At 42.4% G+C, this 23,566-nt stretch overlaps 1 protein-coding gene across 6 annotated transcripts in view; it reads right to left on the reverse strand.

Moving 5' to 3' along the window:
- Positions 1-302: 302 nt before the first annotated feature.
- Positions 303-23,566, reverse strand: part of TMCC1 (transmembrane and coiled-coil domain family 1) — a 107,246-nt gene continuing 83,982 nt past the window's right edge. For 5 of the 6 annotated variants that reach the window (XM_083429044.1, XM_083429043.1, XM_083429047.1 and 2 more), the window contains 3 exons: positions 13,780-14,711; positions 6,595-6,730; positions 303-4,948 (listed from right to left, as the gene is read on the reverse strand). In XM_083429044.1, the coding sequence (XP_083285170.1) occupies positions 4,634-4,948; positions 6,595-6,730; positions 13,780-14,711 (1,383 nt within the window). In that variant the 3' untranslated portion in view covers positions 303-4,633. Of the gene's footprint in view, positions 4,949-6,594; positions 6,731-13,779; positions 14,712-15,671; positions 15,794-23,566 lie in introns of those variants that run through there. The other variant, XM_083429045.1, reaches the window with a different exon arrangement.

Here is a 23,566-nt window from a genome sequence, read left to right on the forward strand (position 1 = left end):
CCTCTGTCAGTCGGAGTAGACAGTACTGAACTAGATGGACCAATTTTGACTCGCTAGACAGGAGCCTGTTATGCGGTCAAAGGACTTGATAACGTAAGCACATGGCCAAAGGAACAGGCCACACAAACTTTGACAAAAATCAACTTTTCGCCATGCTACTTCGGCTCCCTCCCCCATTTCCGGGTTGGATATTCCTTTCCCTCACAGGACCAAAACAGTGGTTGATAGCTCGAATATCGTCATACCATTGCGTTGGTTCCCTGCCCAACCCCTCCCTAGACAACACGGAAGTCACACAGCACTTAATATCTGAGGTCTTTATTTAATTTTATATACAGTGTAAGCCACAGACATGCCTGTGACGATCAGACAAGACAAATGTCAATCCCTCTCAACAATTAGCAGCTTAAAATACCTATAAACTACAGTGTTACGTTCACAAGTGTCATTTCTGTAACTCTTCCTCCTGTGCAAGTGAGTTTTTAGTTTTATACTTCTTAAAAAACCACACTTACAGCTATGTCAGTTGCCTACTGATGCACGGTACCACCTGGCATACACAATACAGACACACAGACCTCTTTTAGCCACATTCAGAATTCTCTGAGAAACTGGCAAGCAATCCAATGAGGGCAAAGCACCCGCCTCCCTCCCTCCGTCCATCAGGAGCTGGCTTCTTGGTTTCTACTGCTTGCAGCTTTCATTTCTTACAAGTCCTACCCCCACCCCATGTAGAAGAAAGATCATGACCCAGCTGGCCAATGCACGAACCTACAGACCTCCTCAACGACATCAGGATTTTAGGTGTCCACAAAGTTGGAATAAGCTAATAAAGTAATCACTGTGAACACAATGTTATCACTTGAGGATACACTCAGAACATATGAGGCATCATATGCAACGGTGGGAGGTATGAAAGAAAATCAAAACATGGTTAACTTTTCACTTTAGTAAAAAAAAAAAAAAAAAAAGGCAAATAGGGTTCTTTCCAACCATGTTGTAATCAGAGCAGAGCCACAGAAATTTACAGGCATGGTTAATTTATGCCCATGAATTTCAGTGATCTACTCTTGAGTAGGACCAAAAATGTTTCATGAAGCATGGTAAGCATGTTAAAATACCACTTATCTTTCCTTCAAGGCAGTCTGCTACATTTATTCCTTTTTGTGATCAGCTGATATGTGATTAATATATTAAACACTTCACCCTCTCCAAATAAGAAATTATATGGAAAAATAATTCCATAACTCAAGGAGGTCCACTGCAGTAAAAAGAGCAATAGTAAGAGTAATGTTACACACACACACACACACACTCATTCACTGGCAGACACTGCCTTTAAACAAGTCATCCAGGAATGCTTCACCTTCAAGAAAAAGAACACAGCACTTGCAAATGGGATGGGAGTTTTAAAGCTAGTTCACATTTCTGAAATAATTAACATCTCTTAAACAATTTGATGCAGCCACAGCCCTTCAGACCAACAGTAGGGAGAAAATGTATGATCTGCTAACCAAAATAAAATAAAATAAAAATACAAATGGCAAAATGACAAGACAGGAGTCAGGTTAGGAGAGTTGACAGATAGGATTCAACAACACAAAGCACTTTTGGCAATCTTTCAGAAATATGATGGTATTGAGAATCACTTGTAACTGTAAGCCAAAAGACCTTCACAGAACGGTCCTGGAGATCAGGGGTTCTATCAATCATTTTCCTTCTGGTAAACAGGACAGCTTGTTTATGGTACACTCAGAATTCAGAAACCATAAATGCATTTTTACAGGGGATGGAATTAAGCGCCACCCCCTCCTTTTAGACTTTAATGAGTAATGAGTAACAAAGTGCTCATTCATCATCCACTTTGTATTGGTTTGTATCCTGGGCTAAACAAATCTACAGTGAATTCAGAGTACCATCAAAAATCTGAAGGAGATGCCAGGATACGAGTTCCTGGAAGAGGCTCATTTCAAGCACTTCAGAATGCAGACCAAAGCCTGCCCTTGTTGCTTCCTTTAGTATTTTTTTTATGAAATACGGTGAAAATTGAGAAAGGGTGGAGAGTCGGATGCTATATCAGGTAAAGTGGGCATAAACTTAAGAGAGATTCTGGTCATGGCAAATCAGGATAAATGGGAATGGGAATACTAACAAATTGATTCTGTATCTGCAAGTCTAGGGAAACAGGAATGTTTATTTCTTTATTTTTTGGCTTGAGTCTGTTGAAACTGGCAATTCCTTAGAAGGACAAGCAGATATTTGCTCAGTGACAATGAGGCGTAATGTTATTAGATTGAGGAACCTGAGTATATAAAGAGCCGTGAATCTGAAAAGTGATATGCTGAATCTCTTGAACCATGACTAGGGCAGAGGGAAGGTTTCTCGCTGCTGGAAGATAGCGACCAGAAATCAAGTCCCATTCAGGAAAGCAAGGGAAATGGTTACGCAGTTCTAGAGGATAAAACCCTAACAGCAAGAGTTCCTGGACTTCCTATTCCACATTATTTTAGGTCACTTGGGCATTGTTAATTTCTTAAGATGCAATACTGACCAAGGGTACGTTATAATAAATTATTGAATTCCAACAATGTAAAACAGACTTTTAAAAAACAACGAACTTGTTTCACAATGAGTAAGTACAGTGAGCCAGAATTAAGAACGAATCTGAATTCCAGAGATATAAACCCTATTGGCCAGTGTAAAAAAGAAAAAGGCTCCTGAAAGAAACATGTCACAGTCTTGTTCCAGTCCCAGGACCAGTTCATATGTTTCCAAAAAGGAAAGCAGAGAAACAAGCGGTCATTTCTTATGACACTTCTCCCCTAACTGCATGTCTTGCCCAGGACAACATTCTCTCTCTCTCTCTCCCCCCCCCCCCCCCGGGGCATCATCTTGACAGTCAATATAAATGTGGGTGGAGAATGAACCAGCACAAGCCATTGGCAGTTACACTTCCCCCCATTTCTTGGTAATGTACAACCATCAGTCAGTAAAGCTGTACAATATATTATTACTTATGGCGGGAAGGAGACTCTCTCCATCACATACTATATGAGAACAAGATGCACAGAAGGGCTCTAAACACACAAAAAACCCCACCAACAGTGAACACTGCCAGCTTGCTAACAGGATAACTTTGGTTTCCATTATCAGGGGTTTATTTGAACAGTAAATTAAATCTGGGAATATCTAAGGGGTTGGCCTTTTGATCTGATGTTTCCTTAAGTGTTTACCCTTCCCTTAAAGATACAGGGCAACTTTCAGAACAGACCTGAAGTTGACTGGCTATTCAGCCACAAGCCTAGCTTTGGTATGCAAGAATCGAAACTGAAAATATAAAACCTATGGACTATCCGTGAGATTACGACTTCCAAGTACCAATTTTATTTTCGGAGCAGAACTTCAGCTCACTCACTTGGCTGTTTCAAAAGTTAGTTTTCTTCTCTCCTTACGTCAGACAAGGATTTCTTTACTCTCTGGAAAGTATTCAGTTCTCTATATGTAACAGACCTGCCCACCACACCTTTAAAAGAAAAAGACACTATGCGAAGACTAAGAGGAGGAGAGAGCGCTCTCTTTGTGATGCTGCATCGGCAAGTTAGGGAGAATACAAATCACACCTGAATAGGTCTGCACTCAAGATGCACTCGAAGCTGTTTTCTGTCTTCTCCAAAACTGTTTCAGGATAAGACAGCTCACACTTATTCACACATTACTTCATTTCAGAACATCACTTCTTTATTTTAAAGGAAAACAAAAAGAGAGAGAGATGATGACCCTGCCCACCACTAAGTTCAAAAACAACCCCCAATAAGAATAATAAAAAATCCTATTAGAAACAATAAGGAAGCACTGAGAGTTTGAGTATTACACTCTTCAAGTATGCCATTCGGATTTTTAAATCTGTGACTATACATATATTAAAAAACCGTAAAAGTGCGACCAAGGGCATTTGCTTAAAGTATTTAAAGGGCTACTTCAAAATACTGTAGTATAACTGTGCAGTAACTATGTCTGGCATAACTTGTCCACTTCATATAGCTAGCCAAAAAGTTTAATAGGCCTTGCAGAAAGAGGGTGGCTAGCGGAAGAGGCCAACCCAGCAACGGATCCAGGGACTTCCATGCATTGCTCTGGTCTTCCATTAGAGAAAGCCACCCTGAAGCTATACATTCGGACGTGGAATGTGGTCAGGTTTCACAGTAGCATTATGGGATCGTCACGGTGTCACTGTGCACTAGATTAATCTTTATTACGCTTTATGTAACTGTCTTCTCCTCTCCCCCAACAGGTTTAGTACAGTAGTTTAATTTAAATTGCCCATTGGTGTGCTCCAAATTGGTGTTTTATTTTTGTACATTTAAGGAAACTTAAAGATTTCCATCCAAAGAGAACCATGCTACATAAAAAGTATCCAGGATTTTTTTTTGCCAAAAAGAGCTCTTGAATAAAATCTAAAAAATACTATTGCCAATGTGTCTCATAGAGAGAAAATGTTATTTTAACTGTAAACAAATTCACACTCTGACACTTTAAAACTTCAGCAGAGGAAGGAGTGGCTGATTAAGCTTTGCCATGCTCACTTGCCAGAGCAAACCGGAGTGGGTAGGGCAACAGCCAGCTCTTCTCGACATCATCTAGGGGGAGAAAAGAACCGTTCCAAGTAGCCAGTGATGGCGTCCCAGTGCTTCCACAAAAAGGCAACGAAGACCACTATAAATAAAGTGCTGAACGTCCTGCTGCGAGTTTTCATGAGGGGGACAACACAGTTGGCCACGGTGGAGACAAAGACCAACAGAACGGCCATGACAGCCAAGAGGATGTTAATTAGTTTGCCCAGGAGGTTTCTGGCAGTGGCATTTTCAAGACCTTCCAACTGGACAACTTGCTGCTGTTGCTGCTGCAGTTCCATCTTTGAGATTCTGGTTTGACATGCCTCCAGTGCCTCCTGTTGAGAGTAAGAGAATGGATCAGTAACTGCACAACACCTTATCTCATGCATATACATGTTGGTTTCATCCAAAAATGGGGAAGGGAGAGAGGCTGGCCTTGTTCTGTATTGCTTCCTACTCAAATGGGTCAAAAACTGCAGTGGGTTCCTGGACACATTTGGTTGGAATCACGCCAGTCTGCTGACAGTGGGATCAGGTGCCAAGGACACGGATGAAGAACTGGTTTTGCATATCCTGAGTCTAAATAAAGTTTGGGAGTTCAATACCTCAGGCATTCCTGCAGCCTTACTCACACTGCACAGGATATGAGTAACACTTGCTGGATTCATGTCCTGTAGCAAAAATTCCCTTCGTGCTGCATAGTGCATACAGGCAATTCGCAATGCAAACAAGCAGATCCAACCACAATGCAAGTTGCTTATTGCATTTACAACAGTACTTTCACAAGCCTTGGTGGCATGAGAGATTCAACCTCAGTAACAGTAGATGACAGTGAATCCTACCTGTTTTCCATTTCATGCTTTCATATCACAGGCCACTGTTATAAACAGTGCAACTTTGGGATTGAATGAAGAGACATAGCTCTTCAGGAAAGATAGACTAATGCTAGTTCCCAGCTCAATTTCAGCTACCTGCCTGAACACCACCCCACACATCCCAGCATGAATACTTGTGTCTCATACCCCTCACCAACAATGGTGGCAGCTTATAATATAAGTGCTCCAGACACTGATGTTTAATTTATGCTGAAGTAGCAACAGTACAGCTGGTGAAAATTGTTTATTATGATGATTATTATTACCAATTTTATTACTATTATAATTACCATTGAACCAGAAGGGTTTGAATGCACTTCTCTAATTTAAAATCAACACCCTAAACCTACACACCTGGGCAGTTTATGTGGCAGAATTTTGAACACTGTTTCCCCAAGCTTGAATAATAACAACAACCCTGTAAGGGATTACTTTGGCTTTATGACTTGGGTGAATGTGAAACAAGTAAGAATGTATTTCACTGTGGTCGGGCAAGGGCTTGGGTACTTGTTCTTGGTGTTTATTTTGCAGCTGCAACTCTTTTCAGACTTCTGAATTTCAAATACTTGACATACCCAGACCAAAACCTTCCCCATCAAAAACACATCCTTATTTGGGAAAGAAAAATGGAATAGGTTGCTTCCTGAAAGGCCTGAGAGGATATACAAAGCCAGCTACTGTTTTTAATTCAACATTTGTGCAGATAGGATTCAAATTAGTGACAAACACATCCTGCCATCAGCTAACTAGGGAAAATACTATTAAAAAATCTTATGCTTCACAGTGCAGCATTTTGGCCCAAACACACATGGAAAAGCTTTGTTATAGCTTCCCTCAAATATGGAGGCAAACTCTCATTTGAACTTTTGAGGAGGAGAAAGTCTTATTATATGATGGCTGGGAAACTCATTTTTACCAGAAATTTGTTAAGAGTACTGTAGATGGTTAACGGGCTCCTGTTAACAAAGACTCCTGCAGTAAAAACAATGAGATAAATGTAATTCAGAATACAGGGCACAAAATCTGATTCCACTATTAATGGAAATTAAAGTGGAAACTGATATAATCACTTGACCATTTTCAATTTGCTTGTCACTTTCACCAACCTGGATGTCTCTGGCTCGCTCATAAGACTGATAAGCTATTTTTTCCTCCATGCTGGCCAATTCCTGCTTTAAATTAAGGATCTCGTTCTGGTGGAGCTCAGTCAGGTCATTCAGCTGCTCTTCTAGCCGTTCACATCTAGAAGAGAGAAATATCGCCGTCAAACATATTTTAAAAGTACAGTGGTACCCCGCAAGACGAATGCCTCGGAAGACGAAAAACTTGCTGGACGAAAGGGTTTTTCTGTCATGGCGACGGTCACTGCACGCACGCTCGCTCGCTTCCCCGCTCCTCCGGCTCCCTCCCACCTTCCGGCTGACGACTCCTCCGGCTCCCTCCAACTTTCCGCCTGACGGCCAACCTTCCGGCTGCCTCGCGCCGCTGCCCACCGCCCTCGCACGCTCCTCTCAGAGAGCCGTTGCCGCCAGCAGCCAGCGTTGCAGCCAGAGTCGCGCTCCTGAGCCCCGCCGCCCTCCAGCAGCCGCGTCGCACGGTGGCCACAACGCGTGGGTGAGTCCGAGGTACCGGCTGCGGCAGCTGTCCTGCTTCTCCCTGCCCCTCCCCGCCGTTGTTAGTGTTTAACTGCAGTGGTGCTTCGCAAGACGAAAAAACTCGCTCAACGAAAAAACTCGCACAACGAATTAATTTTGTCTTGCGAGGCACCACTGTATCTACTTTGCATTTCTTTGCAAACACAGGCTCAAAGAGATGACCAACCATTTTGAAAACCAGAGTTGGTGGCAGTGCTGGATTTAGGGTGGTGTGGCTGGTTCCCCCAAACAGGGCACTGAGCTGAGGGGATGCAAAATTTTGGCCTCACTCAGGGCGCCATATTGCCAAAGACTGGTGGATTCAATGTGATGGCAGGAAACTCAATACATATTCCCACACCCGTGTAGGTCTTAAAGTGCTCTAAGACAGTAAAACTGAGATTTTCACTGGTAAGCAGCTAAATCTACCTCATTTGAAAGTCCTGTAGATTCTGCATGTTTTATGGACTTCTTAAAATGCAGCTTTAAATTTACAAAGAAAAGCAAGGTTTAAATTTCAAAACAAATTAAATATAGGAAAGTGTCTCCTAGAATTCAAGGGTTTTGGTTTTCTTTGTGTAGTTTCACATCAGGATTTAAATTTACTGCTGTTCACATGCCGCACGTGAGCATAATGACACGTGGGAAAAACATAGCTAGGTAACCTTGCACAACTATAATAATATATGTTCAAAAGGAACCCTGGGTTGCCTCATCAACTGTATTCTTGCTCTGACAGGGCTATTTCACATTCTTAAACTCTAATCAGATTCTAGAGAAGTCTGCCCTTTGTGACTGTTTTGAAGCTGCTGCAGCAGCTAGTACAAAACATTATGGATGGTTTCTGGGCCAGGAATCACTTCACACCAATGTTACAGCACATATCAGTGGGCTTTCTATAGCCTTCTAAGCATAAATTTAAAGGCACCCAGTATAATGAACTCAAATAAGGGCATCTCAAATTGTAGGAATGCAACAGAGGTGTCCAAACATGTTCACATGACAAGGGCCTTTTCTTATTTCTAGGGCTGGTTTCCTTTTCATGACAGCACACTGTTACTGTTATGCAGCCCCTTTAAGAGACAGCATCACTTGCTGCCTCCCCTCTATGCAAATACAGTGGTACCTCAGGTTAAGTACTTAATTCGTTCTGGAGGTCCGTTCTTAACCTGAAACTGTTCTTAACCTGAAGCACCACTTTAGCTACAGGGCCTCCTGCTGCCGCCACTGCACAATTTCTGTTCTCATCCTGAAGTGAAGTTCTTAACCCGAGGTAATATTTCTGGGTTAGCGGAGTCTGTAACCTGAAATGTATGTAACCCGAGGTACCACTGTATAAGCTGCCTAGGTATGTATACTAAAATGGAGGGGAAAATACATGTCCAGAGTTAGCAACTGGTGTGATATTCTTATATTTGCAATTATAAAGGGGGTTGGGGGAGGGAATAGTTAGTACTTAAAAGGTAGCATTAGTTGACAAGTGGATCCCAAAAGGTTGAGTAGGTTTATATGCAGTTTTCACTGGAGAACATATGCAAACCACTGGCTCACAAGGGAACACTTTGCCACATTGCCTTGGCAGTGGAGAAAAGTTGATTCTGCTCAACATCCTTGAAACATTCAGAGGGTCCAGGGGCAGAATTTGGCTTGGGGGAAGCCTATCAAAGAAAACACTCTTTCCAAGCCAAGTATTTCCTCCCACCTATGAGTGATAGCTTCATGACAAAGGAAGGATGATTTTGCTCAACATCTCTGCATCACAGGTGCTTTCACAGAGCGAGTGAGTATAAAGGATAGAAGGAAAATCTGGCTCAGACAAACTGACACTAAAAAACAAAATTTGGCACAGAGTCCATCTTCCCACCATAGTGTGTAAGAGAACCTTGTAATCTCTGGATGTGGCAGAGCCTCCTTACCCTTTTCCTGCCCAGAAATGTCTTCTGTTCACTGGACAGAAACTAGCCATGCTTGCCTGCCTTTTGCCAATTAAACCACGTTGTTACCTTCTCCTACCAGTGATATTCTTCAACAGCAGAGGAATGGACACATGTACAATCTTCATTAGGGAGGTTTGGGGAGGTATTTGCAGAAAAGTCAGGGGTTAGTCCAACCTGTCAGTATTTTTCTGTAAAGGCAGCAAGCCTCTACCTTGAGTAGAAACCCTCAATGACCCTACAGCACCCTCAGGGCATGCAGGCACTGAAGCCTACTAATATATAGTGATATTTTGGGTTTATTGTGTCCTATATTGTGAGATTATTGTGTTTTTGGAAACACTGCAGTCTGAGTACCAATGGGATCAGTTATAAATGCCAATATAACATCTTTTAAAAAAAAATTCATTCAATTTTTGGCTCTCTCCAAGGCCCTGTATCAGAGGGCAAAGAATAATACCAAATATGTAGCATGTTACCATGCTATCAAAACATTCCTTTATTTGTGGTGCCTCACTCAGGGAATTTTCTTCCCAAGACGCTTGCCTGGGGGCTGCATTAATGTCTTTTTGTTGCCAGGTACAGCCCATTTTATTTTCCCATGCTTTGAATTTGATGAGCTACTTTAATCCTTCTCTTGTATTGATTGTTTTATAACGTATTTGTTTTTTCTGCCTTGGATATACCCGTTGAAGGGCAATATCAATTCATTAAATGAACTGAAGGTTGAACTGGGCTGAGCACTGTGATGTTATTCAGAGCTGCAATCCCACACACATTTAAGTTCCTTTGAGCTCAGTGGGGCTTACTGCTGAGTAGGTAATGCATGTGCTGCAACTCCCTTAACATTCTGAATTTTAACTGACATTTTTGCAGGACTCTGGGTGCTTACTGCCTCGGTTCCGCACCATACGTAGATATTTGCCCACAATCTAACAGTTGGGGGCGATTTTAATTTGCTGCAGTGCAAAGAAGACTAGCTGCCTCTGAAGGGGTGCTCAATTTTCTCTTTAACGATGAGACATCCAATGTTCCCTTTAGATGTCACAGCACTGCTATGGGAATAGGACACCCAAGACGTAAATTGATTGGAATATGCCATAACAATTTTTAAAAGCTGATTGTTTTGATCTTGCAGTAAGAGGTCTCAAACCCAGCATTTCACTTGAATCGTAGAATGTGGAGTTGGAAGGGACCATGAGGGTCATCTAGTCCAACCCCCTGTAAAACAGGAATCATTTTGCCTAACTTGGGGCTCGAATCCATGACCCGGAGATTAAGAGTCTCATGCTCTTACTGACGGAGCTAGACATCTTCTGTTTTGACGTAGCAAATGCACACCTTTGTATACAAAATAAAAATCGTCTCTGTGGTACAGGATGTGCCTGTATATTTTGTGGTTGGCATAAGTACCCACTGTTCTAAAGCTCCACATAATATGCATCACTTTTTACATCATGATTTCAAATTGAGACTATAAGAGAAGTCTCCAAAACAAAGTTCTGCATATCACAAGCCAGCAAAGCACTAAATGACTGGTCTCAAGGCTATCTTGGTAGACTAGAATTAAACAGCAACAGAATGGAGATCAAAGGGATTAAACTTGTAAAAACTGAAATACAAATGCAGCACAACACACTAATTGAGCTTCCAAGATGATCCCATGAAGACTGGCAGTCTGTGAGTGAACGGAGTGCATCTAAGCTATCTAAAGTCATTTTTCGCTCTGTAAAGAAAGCTTCGGGCATAAATTGTAACAAGAGAGACTCAGTAGAAACTGATGACAGCACATAAAGTCCTGTTTTATCAAGTAAACATCAGCTATATTCTCAAAGCTATTAAGCAACAGGCTATTTTGGAGTTTGGTCTCACTGATAAAGGATCGATTGCAAAAAGAACAACATGCAGATAGCACTGGATTACCAAAGAGGGAAGTAAAAGGAGTGGCTAATCAGTCTGGACTATGAGGCCACATCAACTGCCCAATGGACAGGAGGCACAGCTTCTGCCAAGGCTTCTAATGACTTCTGACACTACAGCACAGGGCAGAAGTGACTTGCGGAAATCATGCTGTCATCAAAAAATGCTGGCCGGGTGGAATGGGAGGGGGGAATCAGAAGATGAGACAGCTCTAGCAGCACCAAGTCACAGCGAACAAAGGCAACTACAATGCCATCAGCAAGAAGGCAGGCTGCAGACAAACAGGGAATGATAAACAAACTACATAGAGCAGGAATTGCTAACACAGTGTCCCCTAACAATCACAGGACTCTAATTCCCATCAGCCCTAGCTAGCATGACCAACGGACAGGAAACTGAGGTTGAACCATCTATGAAGGTTATCACACTGGCTACCACTGCATTGGAGAAATAAAAATTTGAACAGGAAATGGCACCCTTTGGTATAACCCCTTGACTTTCATACTGGGGTCATTTTTAAACACAAGAATGGAGAAATGCCTGCCTTGAACTCCCATACCGGTTCTACCTATGGCCTTCAGCAAACTACCATATGCTTTCTTGGCATCAGTTATCACTTCACCAAGGCCAAGGGAGAGCCCCATCTTTTGGGTGTCTTAAAGTGGATTTTACTAATCCCTCAGCAAGGAACCTTACACAGTAAAAAAGGCAACGAGAGTTAACGAATAAATCTTTTGACGCAATGCTCTTTGTTTTATCTTCAATGCTTTAATGGCAGTAACAGCTACAAAAGCTGCCAGAAAGGGAACTTCCACACTACTGAAGGGAAGAGGGGAGAGGGAAGACAGCATGATTTTAGCTTTATAGTAAAGGAGTGCAATTAACCTCCTTTCTGTTAGGAAACATAACTATTTATATAAGCAACTTTTCCTTATAAACAGAGGATGGCAGCCAGGCATCTGCCAAAACTCTGTGTCTAGCTATAGAATCTTCCTGACAGAGGGGCTCTGCACACACATAGAACTCAGACATGTGACTGACATAGGAAGTTGCCTTATACAGAGTCAGACTATCTAGCTCAGTATTGACTGGCAGTGGGTCAGACTGGGGTCTCTCCCAGTCATATCCCGAGATGCTGGGGGCTGAAGCTTCTGCATGTAAAAGAGGTGCTCTACCACTAAGCCTAGGCCCTTCTTACCATTTTATGGCACATAGGAGATAATATATATTTGACAACAAGTGTGCTTTTTTTCCTCCTTGTAGCTTAATGCTACAGATATCAACTATAAACTGAACTAGTTTAACACATAAAAACATAAAGAATAGCAGAGAGGGGTTGGAGATATTACAGCATTAGAAAATTACAATTCTCAAGGTTGGGGGCTATGGTGCTTAAACCAGTTTAAGAAATTTGGTGTAGATGTACGTTACAACAACCAAATGCAATGTGAGTGTTTAAAAATCATGAATACGTTCCCTCACCCTAGGGCGAAAAAGAGTCTAGTCATAGGAACATCTGAAAAAAACTGATCTGGGAAAGGGCCACGGCTAGTGGAAGAGAACACAGATTGCATGCAGGAAACTGTGGCTTTAATTAGTAGCATTACTAGTTAAAATCACCTTAAGTAGCAGGATTAGGAAAGACTTGAGATCCTATGAGCCACTTCTGGGAACAGGTAACAATGGCCTAATGAGTGTGTACCAGGATGTCTAAAAGCTAGTTTCATGTGATACAGAAGGGTGATGAGGAAGAACTCTTGGGATAATGTTGTTATTTTGCAATCAGTGAAACATATCTAGCTTAATTGCTTAAGGATAATGATATTTTAACACTATCTTTAAACCCAATGAAGCAGATATAACCTCAAAGTTACAAATACAACAAAGGGAACAAAAAGATTACACTCTGTGCTTCAATGTCTGCAAATGGCAAAAAAGCAGTCAAAACCAATTAGTGCTGCCTAAAGGTATATCATATCCTAAGACCCATATGCCAAATGATACAGTAAGTTATTTTATTCAATAATAAAACGCGGCCCGCTCATGCTTGCTCAAAGGCTGAACAAATACTATCAGTGTAATATTGTATAATTAGGGCCCTCCCAATTTCAATATGGAGTCATGGACCAACAAGTCCAAATATCTGACTTATTGTTTTTTTTAATATGTAACTCAAGGTACAACTTTTTGGAGGCAACAAAAGAACAGCAACTACCAGTATCATAATAATAGACAGGGTGAAGTATTCTCCAAGATTTGGTGGCCCTGAAGGTATCACATACTTTTAGAGAAGCATAGCACTGAAGCCTGAAAAGTGCATTTTGGTAAGTGTTGGGTGACTACAAGACCAGTATTACAACTACTGCACTGGCTCACAGCTTCCAGAGTAAAGTCCTAGCTTTGGCCTTTAATTTTTTTTCACAGCCATAGAACATTCTTGCTCCTAGAACCATCTGCCTTCCACCCTCTCCCTCTATGTAGATCATCGGAAAAGGTTGGGCTCAAAAAATCCTTCATCCAACAGGATGAGAATTTTGGGATGGGCAGGGAACTGTAGCGCAGGGCTACTTTGGTTTCCAAAACTGGGACAGACACTCAGAATGCATGTGCTGTAAAAAGTAGCAAGCTGAAAGAGGTGAAGGTCTGGAAGAAGAAACCTGCACATGGAGAAGGGGACAATTGTGTATGTATATATATATTACGGGTGCTGCCTGATACCTGTGAGACTGTTAGCGGTGAATGAATGCATGCATCTAGGTAGTGCATCAGTAGTATCAGTGAAAAGTTAGACTGAAATTCTCACCGGTATCTTTCTTCCTGCAGAGCCTGCATTATCAAGGAATAATCCCTCTGATAGTGAACCTTAAGGTTCTCAAAAGATTCCTCCAGCCGTCCTTGCATCTCTCTGATCTCTTGAATCTCATGCAGTATTGCATCAAACCCTGAGCTCTGCATATCCAGAGTGTTCGTTTTGGAGCTTGGTGCTCCCACAGGGATCCCTGTGGTGCTGTTGGCCCCCACAGAGCCTGATGTGGCACTGGAGCAATCGTCCTCGCTGCCATATTTTGGGCTTGACTGAAAATTATGAACACCTAGAGTTTTTCCCCCAGTCCCATCTTCTTGACCTTCTTCCAAGGAGTCCTTCAGATTAGCAATATTGTCTGCACTCCCAAACCTGTTCCTAATGAGTGAGGCAATCTCCCGGGGTTTGGAGACGACAGCTCCTGCTGCCGAATGGGTTGCTTGGGAGAAACTGGAAAGTCCACCCTTAACACTGTCTACCACTCCTTCGCTGAAGCCGGTGACCTTTGCTCCCACATCTTTCAGCCCCTGGTGCATATCCCTCAATACATCTTTGGGCTGTCGAGGGATACCATTCTGTTCGATCTCTCGCAGCTTCCGATGGTAGTGCTCTAGCTTCTTCTGCAACTGGAGGATTGTCTGGGCTGACTTCTGGTTCTTCTTCTCAAATACCTGCTTGATGCGGGCACTCTGTTGCTTGTCCGCATTATTGGCCAGTTTTAGGTATTCTGCCACATTGTCATCCCGAGCTGTTTGCTCTATTTTGATCTGCTCAGTCAACTTCAGTATTTTTTGTTGCAGGTGGGTGATGGCCACTTTTGTGCGCTGAGGATCTGGCGTTCCATCAATGGAATCTGCGTTGATGCTGCACTCTGTGCTTGAGGCCACTGCACTGGATGTTTGTGCTAGACTGCTTACATCTAATCGCTCAATCTGGGGGAAAGAATAAGAAAGTGAACATTACAAACTGCTTTAATACCATGCAGCCTCCACTCAAAATGCACTTTGCTTCATTTATGAAGCAAAAATATACTTATTATTATTATCTTGTTTCTTTAGGTATTGTTCTTCAATATTCAGGTGAAACCTCTAAATCAGTGAGAAGAATACCAGCAAGCCTCTCCAGTTTTTGGAGAACTTAAAAGGATGAGGGTCAAGAAATTGCATCCATACGCTAGCTTCAATAAAGTGAAGAGCAAAGGAGTTAACTGTGCTGGGTCATATGTATTATCCTGTACAATGGAGAGAGTAATGTGATACTTCCAAAAGCTCTATATTTCCAGCACATATAGCAAGCACAGTAATAGTATGTATAGCAAATAAACCTTTTAAGTAAATTCAGTCTCTTATTGTGTGACTGTGTGTTCATGCTTCCTTTCCACATACGATCCTGGGCCAGCACAGATCCCAATCTGTTGTAAACCACTTTGTGAAACTTTGTTTGAAAAGCAGCCTATAATTTTTTTAAAAAATAAAAAATACAGTTGGAATGTGGGAGCCACATCCCCCAGAACAGGAGTATGCTTGTGCAAATGGCTGAATAGGTGAGCATCCGAAGTAAGGTTCATTCAACACTATGAGGTATTAATATCATGACTGTATCTAAACTTCCAGGATGATTCACCTTCGTTCTCATGTACCCACCCGAGTCTGAAATGTACATCAATTTACTGAGCACAAAAATTCCATAGCAGCCAGAGATGCTGAAACTCTCCCAAACAAAATATACTGGTATGTAGCCAAGTCTTAAAAATGCCACATGAAAATGAAATTAGCATTTAACTTTCTCAACATATTGACTACTTTGAATAAGTAAACCTTTAATAAAAACTTAACTACAATTGTTTTTTTCTTTTTAACGGGAAAGAAAGGATCCCCCTTTCTCTAACCTACCTTGGCTTTTCTGAGCCGCAATAGCTGTTCCCAGTGCATGACTTGAACAAAGGAGCAACATGCCTACAATAGCTCTGCTGAAAGCTATTCTACACTCACTCGCTGCATGCAGTAAAATGAAGTCTTAAGGAAGGTGGCTTAATACAGAAACCAATGAATCATTTAATTACTCAGCAGCTCCTCCCCAAACAGGGAAGGCATTAGTTCATGAAAAATAACAGCATGACATCATGTGAGCTGTGGACTCTTAACACACAGGCGCTCTCTCTCTCTCTCTCTCTCTTTCTCTTTCTTTAAAAGCAATCCAGAGAAAACAAAGGAAGCTGTAAAGACTTGCCAGCAGATGAAACATGATTCCGCCCTACCTATCACACATAGTTGAGAACCCATGCAAAGGGTGAGTTGGAGCCAAAAGGTGTCATCTGAGGTGGAAGGCACCCAAGGAGGAAGGGGCAATCTTTAAACCACACCAACCTTCACCGTGTGTTCTGCCAATGGAGCAAGTTAAGCTATTTAAACAAAATGAAGAATAGAATGGTTTAAGAGTGACTTGACCCAGTATTAAATTCAAGAATTCAAGTGGTATAGACATTGAAAGCACTGTAGGATTTTCTTTGGGGGGGGGGGGAGTATTAGTAATCCCCTCCTTTAAAAATGGAAGGAAGTTAAATATGTACACATTTATGTTCCACAACTCTGAGGGGTCACAACCCTTAACTACTGACCGCATGTCCCATTAGCAGCAATCACCAGGGGGTGATGTAGGTAGGAAAAATAAACTGCACTAAGCCTACTATAGATAAAGGCTGTCCAAGTGCTATAAAAGGACCGACTCGGGTTGTGGCGCTCATCTCGCTTTATTGGCCAAGGGAGCCGGCGTACAGCTTCCGGGTCATGTGGCCAGCATGACTAAGCCGCTTCTGGCAAACCAGAGAAGTGCACGGAAATGCCATTTACCTTTCTGTCAGAGCGGTACCTATTTATCTACTTGGGCTTTTGACGTGCTTTCGAACTGCGAGGTTGGCAGGAGCAGAGACCGAGCAACGGGAGCTCAACCCAACGTGGGGATTCGAACCGCCGACCTTCTGATTGGCAAGTCCTAGGCTCTGTGGTTTAACCCACAGCGCCACCCGCGTCCCTCAAGTGCTGTAGATAAGGCTTAAATTAAGATGTACCAAAATAAGGCACTCTCTTGGGCAAGGCTCATCTACAAACACACATACACACACACACAAAAACCTACTGCAACGAGTACTTGCTCCTGGACCTTGAGTTTTCTTTGCAGTTTGCAAACTTGACATAGCCAGCAAATTTCATTTTACATGTAGCTTCTGTGTGTGCTATCAGACTTTACTCTTTTTAATGCCCTCTTCTGTTAAATCTTTGGCTGTGAAGCTGAAATCAATTTTTAAAAAACTTTAGACCAGGTGATACTAGGAACCTTAGTTAGCCCTTTAACTTAAACTCTCAGCTAGTGGGTAAATATTAATCCTACTTTTTGACAAAACTGAATTGCTTCCTGAAAGTGGACTCTCCAAGTGTAAACAGTTTTATTGCTCAGGAAAAGCAATGAATGATCTAAGTTCCTCAACTGAGCGCATGGCACACTAGTCACTAGGCACACTTACAAGGGTTACACATACAGTGAGGGGGGAAAGTATTTGATCCCCTGATAAATTTGCCCGTTTGCCCTCTGATGAAGAAATGACCAGTCCATAATTTTAATGGTAGGTTTACTGTAGCTGTGAGAGAATAAAAACAGGAAAACCCCCAGAAACCCAGAAGACAAAAGTCAGAGGTTGATGTGCATGCAAAGAACAAAGCTGGTTTTAAAAGGGTTTTAGATAGCCACTGATAGTCTTGTCCTCAATAACTATTGTCATGCTACAATGGCCATGTATCAGAGGTGGTACCCCACTCAATTTCAGTTGCCAGGGAGCACGTGGGGAATGTTCTGTTGCGTTCATGTTTCTGCATGCATCTGGTTCCCATAGGCCAAAGGTTTTCAACCTTTTTAGGTTCACAGCTCCCTTGACCAACTACATTCTTTCTGCGGCACCCCTGTGGGGCTCAGGAGCCTAGTTATGTCACCCCTTGCCTGCCGAGATGGCAGCCCCTCACCCCTTTTTGACCACCCTCCCTTGTGGAGTGTTCCCCCAGCCTCCTCTCTTCTACCCTCTCCTTGGGAGTCCTCTGGGCAGCCGCAGCTGCCACCACTGGTCTCTGAGCTCCCCCCCCCCCCCGCCCCACAGAAAGGTACTTCCTCACACTGCCACACAGAGGTCTGGGAAGCACCCCTTGGCCAGTCCCAGAGGCACCATTTGCCTGGGGAGCTTGTAGCCAGAGCTGCTGCCACAAACATCTGTGCAAGCCTTTGGGAGGCAGAGACGCATTAGGGCATCAGAGGGAGGGAGGGAAAGAAAGAGGGAGGTCAGTGTTGGCCATGGCACCCCTGACCATGATTCAGGGTACCCCAGAATGCCACGGCACACTGGTTGAAAACCACTGCCATAGGCCTCTGGTTGGCCACTGTGGCTACAGAATATAGGACTAGGTGGCCCTTTGGTGTGATCCAGCAGGGCTTATGATCTTAAGTGGCTTTTTGTCTGAATCACTTATTTCAGAAGGTGTGTTTGAAATTTCTCATGAGAAATAGCAATCGACACTATAATTAGTCTGACAATGTGCTACTCCTTACAGTTTCAGGTTTTTTTCAGAAACTGTGCACAGAGTGGCGAACAAGAAAATGAAGTTTCTCTGTGCATGCGCACCTGTTGACCCATCTATACCAATAGCAAGTGCTTTCAGATATCAGAAAACTGGGTCAAGAGTAGCTGTGTCTTTATCCAGGGAGTAACTGCCTTGGATTGATGTCAGAGTGTATGGCTATATAGTAAGTTGCATTGCCAAACTTGGCTCTTAACCACTAGCTAATAACTATTTACATTGAACTTACCAGTTGTATTTCATTTTACAGCTTTAATAATTGTAAGTTCATTCCAATAACCCTTATTTCAACTATAGGGCAGGTTTCAGAGACAAGTGAGGGAAGGCGATGGAGGTATTCTAACTCTGTTGAACTCCAAAAAGGTGTTATCTGGCATGCTTTGACTTTTAAAGCAGGGCTCCGAAAAAAGACATGCACATTCCAAATCTAGTTGAATGAGTTTACTGGTCTTTAAAGGGGAGGCCCTACTTCTTCCAGTCACTGTGATTTTCTCTCTGGAATTTTGAGGACAGCCCTGCTTGAAGATCTTAATAGGCAGCCGCATCACACAAGGAGGAAGGAGGAGTCTTTGAACCATGCAGGTATGTAGGGCTTTAGTAGTCAATAAGCACCTTGAATTGGGCTTGGACACAAACTGACAGTCAGTGTAAACACTGTAATGTAGGTTGTAGATGGGTGTACACACACAGCCTTATCAGCTACATTCTGCATCACTTGAATTTTCTGGACCATTTTCTAGGGCAGCCCTTGAGGAACACAGCTTTGAACATGTCTTACCATGGAACAGTGGCAAACCAAGTTTAAGGAATCTCTGGCCCACGTGCCTAGTTAGGCCCATAAGGCCTCACCATTTCACCTCACAAGGCATTTTGGCCAAGCCACCTCCACCTGCCCTACACCTGACATCAGAAATAGGCAGGCAAAAATCTGGCTCAAGCCAATAGGGAGTTTGCAGGCACACCTACAAAGCCCCAATGATCATCTGATTATCTCAACTTGCAAAGCACTCCACAAGAACCAACAATCTGCTGATCACTGATACTCTGCCTGAATAGTTTGATTTCACGTGGGCAAAATAGGGTCACCTCACATCATTGTGACATCAGGTGAATGACAGGCTCTACCAACCTGCCAAACATGGTTCACATGGCTTGGAGAAAATAATAATCTGGATTACTGACCAGAAACAATACAGACTAAAAGGCATCCCTGATTAACTGAGCAGCACACTTTAAAAAAATGTTTATTATTATAGTAACTGCAGACTGCAGGCACCATTTATTCAAAGCCGGTTTCTTAAATCCTAGCAGATAAGAGAAAGCTGTTAACATTTATCATTGGTTGTGCGTTTCTTGATGGGTTTAGCTACTAGCTGCACCCGGAGTGTGTAAGGGATGGGGCGCACAGAGGGTGATGTTCACCCTTGTGAGTCCTGCCCGGCTGCTGAGCACTTCCCCAGCAGGGCGGGGGAATGGGGACTGACAGTGGGGTGTGGCAACATCCTCAATATTGGGGGGGCTGAGTCCTGTGCCCCAAAATATTGAAGTTGGCTGAAGCCCCCTCTGCCCCATATACTTGGCGCCGTTGTGTTGGAAGAACAAGAAGCATATGTATTTGGGCCCAGAGAAAAGCAGTGATGAGTTTGCCCTGTACCCAGACAGAGCAGGAGTAAGGTGATGCCTTCATACAGCAGCAAGAGTAAACAACCTTCACCAAGGCCTGAAGATTCCCTTTGAAATCCCATGTAAATACAAGTCCTGCAGATGACCTAGATGTTCTCTGATCCATATATAATGGGTGTATTTGTTGTACAGCTGGATTTTAAACACATAAATTATAAAAGAATGTTTCTCATAGGATGTAGTGGTCACTTTAAAAGAGGGACAGTTCTATGGGATCCTTTTGTAGAATAAAAGGCGAAGGGCCTTCTTGGTGCTCGCCCCCGCTTTGTGGAACACCCTCCCGTCAGATGAAAAGGAAATAAACAACTATCTGATTTTTAGAAGACACCTGAAGACAGCCCTGTTCAGAGAAGTTTTTAATGTTTGATGTCATATTGTGTTTAAATTTGTTGGAAGCCACCGAGAGTGGCTGGGAGGAACTCAGTGAGATGGGAGACATATAGATATTATTATTATTATTATTATTATTATTATTATTATTATTAATAATTCTGCAGACCAGTTTCTGAAGATTATTTCAATTGTGATGGGAAAAGAGCTCTAATTCCCAAAATGCTTATATTCTGGTGAGGTTAGACTATGGAAAACTTGATAAGCAATCTTAATTACCAAAACTTGCATGACAGATTTTGCTGATGCTTTAAAGGAAAAAAATAATTTCCCTAATTATGGGTAAATTACATTTATTCTGGCTCTGTTAAAACAAAAAATATGTAGTGCTACTGAGTTGTAGTTTAAAATTTTGTTGCTTTTTGTTGATTTCAAGGATGATTATTTGCCCAGAAAAGCACCCTAAACATATTTTTGATAAATAAGTAAATAATAAAACAAACTGGGATATTTTTTCTGCACCAGATAGCTTATAACCCAGTGCTGTTTTGAGGCACATTCCACCTTGAGTGATCATGTTTATAGTCTGCTTGTGAGAAGAAAGCTCCGCAGTTCTTATCCATTAGTATGTCTGGAAATGAAACAGAAATTGGATGGCTTTCTGTCATGGGTTATTTAGTTGTGTTTCCTACATCGCAGAAGGTTGAACCACATGACCCTTTGGATCCCTTCCAATTCTATGATTCTATGAATTCTGCACTTTCACAATCATAATTTAACAATATGTTGTCCATCCAGTGTTTAGAAAGACCCCAAATCCAAGCCCTGTATAAGAACTTACATGATTCATGATGAGTACACAGAGTTGAGTGTACTTTGCAAATCTGCATGTCAGTAAAGCAAATGTCCTAACTTGACATGCAGCCGAGAGAAATCACTAAAAACTATGTCTGACTGCATCAGGTCCTTAAAAGACGCCTGAATGAGCTAGCCAACAGCTATTCTGCACCATGTGGATTATTGTTCAGTATCTCCACCGGAAATTATTGGTGCCCTGCTACGATGCATACATATAATTCCGCTGACGACAACTCTCATCTGACATCATCCTTAACATAACACTGTTTACTCAGCATGCTGGCAAGTTCATATCACTGTTTTGGTATTGATTACTCTAGATAGCAAGCTGGCGTTTCTATTAGCAGAAGTCTTATCTGAACATTTAAAACTGCTGTTAAAAAGTGATTTTTAAAACAGCACCTGCACATTAATGCTAAGGTTCATAGAAGCAGAATACAGTAACCACAACTTAAATGACTGAACTCTTAGATCGAACTGTAAGTATCGGTCAAGATTGCTTGAATGCAAGGAAGGCTCTATGCTGGGAACCAAGCAGTGTGTGTGTGCCAAACTCTCCTGAAAATGCCCCTAACTCTCCCTGTTTGCGGCTTATTTTCAGTATTTTGAGCTCAGCTGGGAGGAAAATAGGTTAATAATGACCGGAGAGGATAATGGCAGGAAGCAACAGATCAGTGGCAGTTCATATGCTTTACATCAGGGGTGAGGAGCCTCTGTCAGCCTGAGGGCCACATTCCCTTCTGGCCAACCTTTCAAGGGCCACAGGCAAGAGTGGGGCAACACTGAATGTTAATTCTAACTCTGTACAGTAGGCTAGTTTCTACACACACACTCATCAGTGTTAGAAACTCAAAATATATAAGCTGATCGCCAAATGGCACCTTAAACCTAGATTAGTTGCCACAATGGAATGTCTACTCACCACTGTTATTACTATTATTATTATTTTCATTTCTATACCACTTTATATTTTAAAGGAAAAAAAACCTCAATGTGGTTTACACTGGGAATGGACAGACAAGTCCCAGGCCCCTGTGGGACGGTGTGAGAAGGCACCTCTCTTTGGGGCAAGGGGGTGCAGCTCAGAGATCAGGAGTGGCAGCAGCAGCTGCCCAGAAGACTCCCTAGGAGATGGGAGAAGAGAGGAGGCTGAGGGAACACTCCACAAAGGAGGGTGTTCGAGAAAAGGTGAGAGGCTGCCAGCTCTGCAGGCAAGGGGTGGCATAACTGGGCTCCTGAACCCCACAGGGCTGACACAGAAAGAGTGTAGTTGGCCAAGGGACCTGTGGATTCGAAAAGGTTGAAAGCCTCTGTTCTAGGGCATTCCTTTCTCTCAAGACAGTCATATCTCATTAATGTGAATGGGATCACCAGATTACCTAGCTGTACCACTAACTATAACCTTATAACCCTTGTGACTGGACCAGCCTTTTGCACAGGGCTAAGCCTCTTTTTCTCAGCTGGGATAGTCTGGCCTCAGTTGTCCATGCACCTTGGAACCTGCAATTGGCATGTTGAGGCCTTGTTGGTTGTTCCACCACTGGTGACAGACTCATTAGTGTTGATTCATGGCAGGGCCTTCTCAGTGGTGGTTCTCCCTTTGTGGAAAGCCCTCCCTGGTGAGATACATCTTTCATTGGCTTGCAGGAGAAATATCAAAACATTATTGTTTACCCCAGGCATCTGATTCTTGATACTGTCACTGGTAACTCTGAAATCATTGGCTGAGAATGTCACTTATTTTAGAATGCTTTAATGATATGCTGTTGACTGCCCTAGGCACCTTTAGAGGGATATAGATGGAAGAAATAATAATAGCAGCAATAGTAGTAATACCAAAGTTTCTTCATTCCAGCAATTTTCACAGGTGGCTAAACTAAAAGCTGTCTGTGATCCAAACACAACTGATTTTATAAGCCTAGGTCATATGACACAAAATGAGAAACACTAGCAAAGCTTAATGTTTTGTTTAAACAATTCTCTTACTAGCTTGCTGTTAAACGCAAGAAGCATTTTAAGATGCAACTGGTGTGCAAGAGGATTCATGCCCTGGTAGAAAGATGTAGTTCAAAAATTCTACAAAAGACACAAATAAATCAAGGCAGATGGGTAACTAGCTGTGTAATAATCCTGTTAAGAATGCTCTAATTAAAGGAACAGTGACTCATCATGACTCATCACACAGTCCAACTGCAAGGGCGTAACCCACTGGGAATCCAGAGTCAAAACATGGTGCACGACTGTGTGGCTTGTATAAGGAACTCCAGTTTGAATTACTAAATCTGCTGCTTAGAGAC

The sequence above is a fragment of the Podarcis tiliguerta genome, assembly GCF_965153285.1.
Source record: "Podarcis tiliguerta genome assembly, chromosome: 2".
Lineage (NCBI taxonomy): Eukaryota > Metazoa > Chordata > Lepidosauria > Squamata > Lacertidae > Podarcis > Podarcis tiliguerta.